Source organism: Daktulosphaira vitifoliae, unplaced genomic scaffold (assembly GCF_025091365.1).
Source record: "Daktulosphaira vitifoliae isolate Bord-2020 unplaced genomic scaffold, ASM2509136v1 Scaffold_1, whole genome shotgun sequence".
NCBI classification, from domain to species: Eukaryota; Metazoa; Arthropoda; class Insecta; order Hemiptera; family Phylloxeridae; genus Daktulosphaira; species Daktulosphaira vitifoliae.
In genome coordinates this window covers 14823462-14831022 of record NW_026099572.1, presented here as the reverse complement: position 1 = coordinate 14831022, position 7561 = coordinate 14823462, and the positions used below count along the sequence as shown (strand labels likewise).

Below are 7561 nucleotides of genomic sequence, written 5' to 3'. Positions count from 1 at the left end.
TTACTCGGAGAAAGTATTTTGCGCTATCTGCCGTCAACAGACTGAATAAAATTATGACCTACCTTAACGATTGGTTCATCAATACAATATAATAGTAGCCGACTTAAAGCTCGGGAACAAAAGTACACGTTGTTTTCTTTTAGTTAGTAGAGCCACGACTCTTCAAACGAAACATTTAGGAGATGCCCGTTGCTTATCCAAAAAGTTTTCTTTTCCTTTAAATTTTTGGCTTAACTTTTTTTAAACAAGTGTTTGTTTTAAATTTGCTTTGTGGAATTATTTACAACATTTTCTCCGATGAATAACTTTACAATGGCCTTGTTAAAAACTACTATTGAGGTAAACTACTAGAGCAGATTTTATAAATTATAATTTATACAATAAGATTTTTTCAAGGTTTTATTCTTAACTTTTATGTTTTATTATTTTTTTTAAGATCTTGTGGCTATTACTTCATATAGAAACAACATAGAGTAGAAGTTTATTTTAGTACTGTAGGCTTATTGCCAAACGTTGTGTGTTACAAGCAACATTTCTTTTGTAACTAGCGTGGCTACACTATGACATAAATTCAATAGTAATTAAATATACCTGATAATATTTATTAAAGGTCACGATCGATATCCTGTTCTTTATATCTCATAACAATGTGTAGAGTAGTATTTGTACTTTTTTAAATTGTAAAATAATAACACTTCGTAGGAAACTTAATAAAAATTTAACTTGACTAAACTGTTCTCGATAAATGACTAATAAATTAGTCAAATTAAATATCTAGTCCGGTGTCTTATTTAAGGAGGTGCTATGGGAGACAATGACAGTATGGTAATCATCACATTAACGAGGTAATTCTTAAATTAAGGAAAGTAACATTTTGTTAAAAGAATGAAACAATTTTTTTTTTTTTTTGAAGAGTTGCCATTATGTTAAAATTCTTAACTTACGACTTATTTCATAATTGTAATTTGTAATACTTAATGAGTAATATTTTGATAAAAAATTCTAAAAAAGGTCCAATGATGTGTCAAAATATGTTCTCAGCATGTGTTAAATTTTTGTAACTGGATAACCAGTTAAAGCCTTTCATATTATATTATATTATTCAGCTATTAGCTAGACAGTAATTGATAAATCATTTTTTATGTTATATTAAAAATGGTATACCATTTAAAGTATACTTTAACTAGGGCAATGAATAAAAAATTCTTCAGAATAAACTCATATTAGGTAATTATTTGGTCTTGGTTGACAATTTTATACTTCACAAGCCTCCCTATTTTAAAACTTAACACAAAGAAAGTGATTTACATTGGAACATGTTTTTCTCGTGTAATTTTTTACTTTCACAGTTTTATTATTGTGACTGATAGATAAAATATTTCTGGTTAATTGTATTTCAGAAACTGGCAACGTCGTGGCAATCATGCAGAAGTCTTACAAGTGAAGCTACATTCAATACTAAAGTTAGTGAAATGCTTGTTAATGTTATGCATTTAAAGTATCTCTCACAACATATTAAAAAAAGTTTACAAAAAAATAATTGTTTATTAATTTACCACAGTATAAACTACACAAATTGGAATCGGGACCTAGTTGTTCAGTAACCGTTAATCGAGACGATGCCATAACTTATTATAAGCAAATGCAATATATCAGGCGTATTGAAACAGCATCTGGTAATTTATACAAGGAAAAAATCATCCGAGGTTTTTGTCACTTGTATTCGGGACAAGTGAGCTATAGTTTTTAATGTCTCGTAAAACTTGTTCATCGTGCTATGTGAACTAATTGAACTTGCCATTTATAGGAAGCCTGCGCAGTTGGTATGAAAGCAGCATTTAGAGAACAAGATTCATTGATATCAGCATATCGTGTACATGGTTGGACATATTTAATGGGCGCAACGCCTCTTGAAGTATTAGCCGAACTGACGGGTCGTAAAAGTGGAGTTGTTCGAGGTAAAGGTGGATCAATGCATATGTATGGTAGAAACTTTTATGGAGGCAATGGCATTGTCGGAGCTCAAGTGAGTTCAATATGAAAATATATTTAATCCATTTTTATCGAGTACACAGATTGTATGGAGTCTATGTAATCCGTGTGGTCTGTAGACTGTATATGTTCTAAGCATAATTATAATATTTAAACAATTATTACACAAACAAATATTAAAGTAACTATTTCTATAATCTTGTAAAATGTATATTTTTAATTACAGCACATTGTACATATGCCTAAAGCATAAAAAAATCTATGAATCTGACTCTGGCTGCCGAAATTCTCCTAATTGGCCCTCCATTAACTGAATTATGCTAATAATTTATCAAGCAATGTAATAATGAATGATAAGATTAATATCAATTGAAAAAAATTGAAAATTAAAATCACTTTTTGTGATAATAGATAATAACAAATTGTTATTAATCAAATATTATATTATATTTAGCAAAATTCAACGCATGTAGGCTCTCCCAGAAACGTATTCATTCATTTTTAGATAATACGTTGAATTTAATATTTTCAAGTGTTTAATGAGAAGAACATATTTTTTTGGAAAAAGCATCGCCCTTCCTTTTAATTACTTATTGTAATAACATTAAAAGCTGCAAAATTTCCTCCTGAAATAATCTATAACTAACATTTAAATGTTTTTTTTATTATTTCATTCGTAAAAGGGGGAGATTAATGTGAATAAAACATAAGCACAAACAATTGGAGTTGATAGTTAATTAGCTAAAGCTATTAACTTTCAAATATAAACTGTAAGTTACTCAGTGGTGGCTCGTGGATGTTGGTGGTAGGGGTGCGTTTTTAAATATAATACCACTAGTTGTAGGCATAAAAAATTGTCAAATTAAATATAATATAATAAAACAACAACACATTATTATTATTTTAAAGGTTGCAGTAGAAAATAGAAATGAAAATAATAATATTAGCGATTATACTATTATAACAACCGATAACGATAAGCAGTTAATTCTAAAAATAAATTACCCAAAATAGTAGTATCCTAATATTTTACCGATGAACGACGCTGCCGGTCGTCCAAACACTGCTCGTGTGTATACATGTAGTACTCACATATACTGAGGGAAACAACTCTAATGTTGCCACGCCACAAATGTATTATAACTATTTTATTATTTAAAAATTTTCATTTTTAATAAAAATGTAGAATTCAGAATGTACAATTGATTTTCTTATTTTAATTAATTTTAGTAGGGGTGCGATGGTCCCGTCGTCCAAGCCACGAGCCGCCACTGCATTTAAAATATTTTTATTGATTCATAAATCCATTTTTAGCTTTGATGCGAAGCCGAAAACGAATTAATTTTACTATGTGTTTATTTATTTTTGTTTCAGTTCTCACTGGACCGATTTTTATTAACAATAGGTCAAAAGATCGCAAACTATATTTACAATTGATTTTAGTAGGGGGTGCGATCATCCAAGCTACGAGCTGCCACTGCAATTATTGCTATTTTTATAACTAAACATTTCCCGTCCGTACTCTTCTCTGTGTGTAAATATGTCAATAATACTGGTCCGAAAGTTGTTATTGACCAGTTATTTTCTAGAATAGAATTTTATTTTTATAAGCTAGTTAAATATATATATTGCCATTAAAAATAATAAAATTGACATCCCTATAAAGGATGATTCTAAAAAGCAATGGTGGGCATTAGCTAGTTAATTATTTTTCTAATAAACTCTTTAACTTGACTAATTTAATTTTCCGTTGAAATAATTTAGATTTTTTCAGTTTATTAGTGAAAATAACAGTTAAACTAATTTTATGTATCATAAAAAAATGTATGTCTTTATACGCTACGTGCGTGTTTAATTAAAAAAAAAATCGAATTTTCCCGTATCCTAAATATTATATATATATATATAACAATAAATATAATTTTCTGTAATTTTTCAATAATGTAAGTGATTTTTAACTGATTTTTTTTTTTAATTAATAGTTTTAAAGATACAACAATGCAACCAATACCAAAATGTACAAAAATGTTTGTCATCATTCGTATTTTCTTGCTGATCAGTTTTAAAAGTTGAAAATCGATTCTTAGTTTTTCCTTGCGTCACCGATCAATAAAAAATTATATTGAGAAATTTTAGCCGAAAAATAAATTTCAAATGAAATCAATTTTTTTTAAACTAGTCAAGTTAAAAAAAATTTCAACTTAGCTACTTAAATTTATAATTTTATAACTTTTAACTGTTAATTTATCGTCATTTTTCATACTTAATTTAACTTAACTCGAGTTAATTATTTCCATTAAATTGCCCATATTTTCTAGAAGGTAATTATTACCTGATAAATGAAAAAATATATGTAATAAAAAGAAAACGATTTTTTTCGATATTTTATTTATTTTGTGAATAATCGAGTGATTTATGATAAACCGAATACTATATATTTGTCTTTAACACTTCGCCACACCCAGTCATATTCATGTTTTTTTTAAATATAAAAAAAATTATCTTTATTTTGTAGCTATTGACTTTTATTAAAATTAAAATATTACTATAAAGTAATAAATTTTTGTAGGTACCTTTAGGTGCAGGTGTGGCATTTGCAGCAAAGTATTTAGGGACCGGGGGAGTGTGTTTTGCTCTTTATGGCGACGGAGCTTCTAATCAAGGTCAAGTATTTGAAGCATATAATATGGCCAAGTTATGGAACTTACCTTGCGTGTTTGTGTGCGAAAATAATGGATACGCTATGGGAACAAGTTCGGAACGTTCAGCATCAAACACGTCTTATTACACCAGAGGCGATTACATACCGGGTATCTGGGTAAAGATCAATATCAAACTTAAGCAATTTTGCGTTTTCTTAAAAATATTAACAAAATGTTGTATTTTTACATATTTTTAGGTTGATGGCATGGATGTTTTAGCAGTTAGAGAAGCATCCAAGTTTGCCATTGACCACTGTACTCAAGGAAATGGCCCCATCATTTTAGAAACAGTCACTTATCGATACTCGGGACACTCGATGTCAGATCCGGGAACATCTTATAGAACAAGAGACGAAATTCAAGCTGTTAGGATGACTAGAGATCCGATCATGTCGTTTAAAGAAAAAATTCTATCGACTAACTTAGTTTCAGCTGAGGATCTTAAAGTAAGAAAAGTACCATTATGTCTTGACTATTGTAATTATTGAAATTTGATTATTTTATCTTAATCAGCAATTCGATAACAAAATAAAAACAGAAATAGATTCTGTAGTATTAAAAGCAAAGGAAGACCCAGAAATATCTCTTGACGAATTAGGAGCTGATGTATATGCGAATCCATTGGAAATAGAACAACGAGGAGTATTACCATGGAAAACTGTTAAGCACATGAGTGTCGGAGCTGCAAAGAATCTTTAAATTCAACGAAAACAACTGGGGTTTATTAAAAACGTGTTTTACATCCAGTAAGATATTTGATCCTCGCAGTTTGGTCCACGCAAGTCCTTCTTTGAGGGGCCTAGCTAAAATTTAGTTCAAATTGTTTAGTTTATATTTTTGACCTTATGGTTTAGTGATATAAAATTTTGATTTGTTCCATATTTATTTTATGTGGTTTTTTAAGTGATATCCGTATAAATGATTTTAGCCTATACTTAGGATAGTTGATTTTAAATATCAAGTCAATTTAAAGAGTATTTGGTTTTTAGGAATAAAAGTCTTTATTTTTAAATAAAAAATAAAGATTTTGGTTGAATTTTATTAGTGATATTTTATGATCCTTGTTCATGACAATATTTAATGGATCTTTTCAATTTTAATGATTATCGTATTAAGAACGAAATGATAATATAAATTTTTATAAGAAACTCTAGTTTTATATATTGAAAACCTAATTCATAGAAGTAGCTCAAAAATAATAAATATGATAAGATCTAATTAATTTAAGGTGTCATAAACTTATATTATTAAAATTATTTTATTTGTTATTACTAGGTAATGACGTAATAAGAGGGGCGGTATAGTTAATTATATGGAAGTGCCTGATGCGCACAATAATGGGTTTGAGGCTTAGTCATTAGTTGCTCTTTTTAATAGAAGAGAAATCAATTCATGATTCAGGCTATTCTTCTATCCGGTGACGGTTTAATCTTCTATCTCGAAGTAAATATATATATATACTATGTATAGTGAAAAAAAACCTCCTCAGTCGAGGAGATTGCTATAGGCCTTAATGAACCATTAAAGCGTTAAAAAAATATTAAGTGGTAGTATAAAAAATTTTATTTTTAAATTTGTTTTTTCAATACTATTCGATTAGTAGCATTCATTTTTTTCTATAGAAGTAGTGACAGGACTGTGTTTTGAGGGAGGGAGTGGCAAATGCCCTAGGACAACATAAAAATTTGAATAAATTTTTATATAAGATGTACTCTTTTTAGCAATATGTTGTTTTTATCAGTCGATGTTATTGCTTTTGTATATACAAACAATTTAATTTTTATAAGTTTCAAACATTTTTTTTTATCTGTTCCTAAACTTTAAATAAATCACGACTTCAATGTAATTTTTACTACTTTTATACGATAATCGATCAGATATTACTTATAACGATTCCGGTCAGTGTCAGTGGCCTTAAAGGGTACGAGCGACGGACATTTTGAAAGTACCGGACTAAAAATATATTAGGGAACCAATATTTTGCTTACATTTCTTATATTAATATATCAGCTTTATTCTGTATAATTATATGATATTGATGTAATCGTCGACCACCAGTCGTGTTAATTAAGCATAGAGTATTCAGAATTTGTTTTTTAGTTGTTATTTTTTTCTTTAAATCTTTATTTTACAAATACACCAGATCGGATATTATGAAAACCAAATTAATATTTATTTATTGTTACCTCCAGGCAACAATTAACTATTTCAATGGATTATAATTTATTGTAAAGCTAAAAAAAATTCTTAAAATTATTAATATTTTAGCAGAAATTTAATTACAAATACAAAATCAATTATAGTGCAAATGTAAAATATTGTTGATGTCTAAATTCACTTTTCTACGTGAAAGCAATGTGTATTTCTTTTTAATATATCAATATGATATTTTTTTGAATGTATAAGAATTAAGAATTAAATTTTTTTTTATTGTTTGTATATTTTTCTTAATAATTTATACCATCATAATGTGAAGTAAATTATTTGCAAAAAGTATTGCATTTACGGATTTTTTTAAAGTTTTCCTTAATTTTGTATTAAAAAAAACGATACTATCAAGATCGTGGAAACTTAGATAAAATTAATACAGATTGAATGAAATCTAACTGTGATTAAAATCACTGGAATTCTTCAAAGTAAATGTGTTCAAGGAAGTTTGATGAAATTTGTTTTGGAAGAGAAGATAATTTTTAACTGTAAAAGAGTCTTCTTAAATTAATCTGTAAATAAATATTAATTCGTGAAAAAAATTTCGTAGGAATAACAACAAGCGCAACTATATTGAACATTTTGAAAAGGCTAAATATATTTTCCCTATTCTAAAAAATATTTTAATGTAACAATAAACATATTTTTTTTATTTATTT

At 27.8% G+C, this 7561-nt stretch overlaps 1 protein-coding gene across 2 annotated transcripts; it reads left to right on the top strand.

Moving 5' to 3' along the window:
• The first annotated feature begins 93 nt into the window (after nucleotides 1–93).
• LOC126902543 (probable pyruvate dehydrogenase E1 component subunit alpha, mitochondrial) lies at nucleotides 94–7133 on the top strand. Of its 2 annotated transcripts, none has more exons than XM_050679932.1 (7): nucleotides 94–339; nucleotides 1401–1463; nucleotides 1562–1732; nucleotides 1808–2026; nucleotides 4562–4810; nucleotides 4892–5140; nucleotides 5208–7133. In XM_050679932.1, exons 1-7 carry the CDS (start codon nucleotides 298–300, stop codon nucleotides 5391–5393), a joined length of 1179 nt encoding a protein of 392 aa, XP_050535889.1. In that variant the 5' UTR covers nucleotides 94–297; the 3' UTR covers nucleotides 5394–7133. The 2 variants fall into 2 exon arrangements, with proteins under 2 accessions (XP_050535889.1, XP_050535895.1); XM_050679938.1 differs by lacking the exon at nucleotides 94–339 and adding an exon at nucleotides 560–845.
• The last annotated feature ends 428 nt before the right edge of the window (nucleotides 7134–7561 follow it).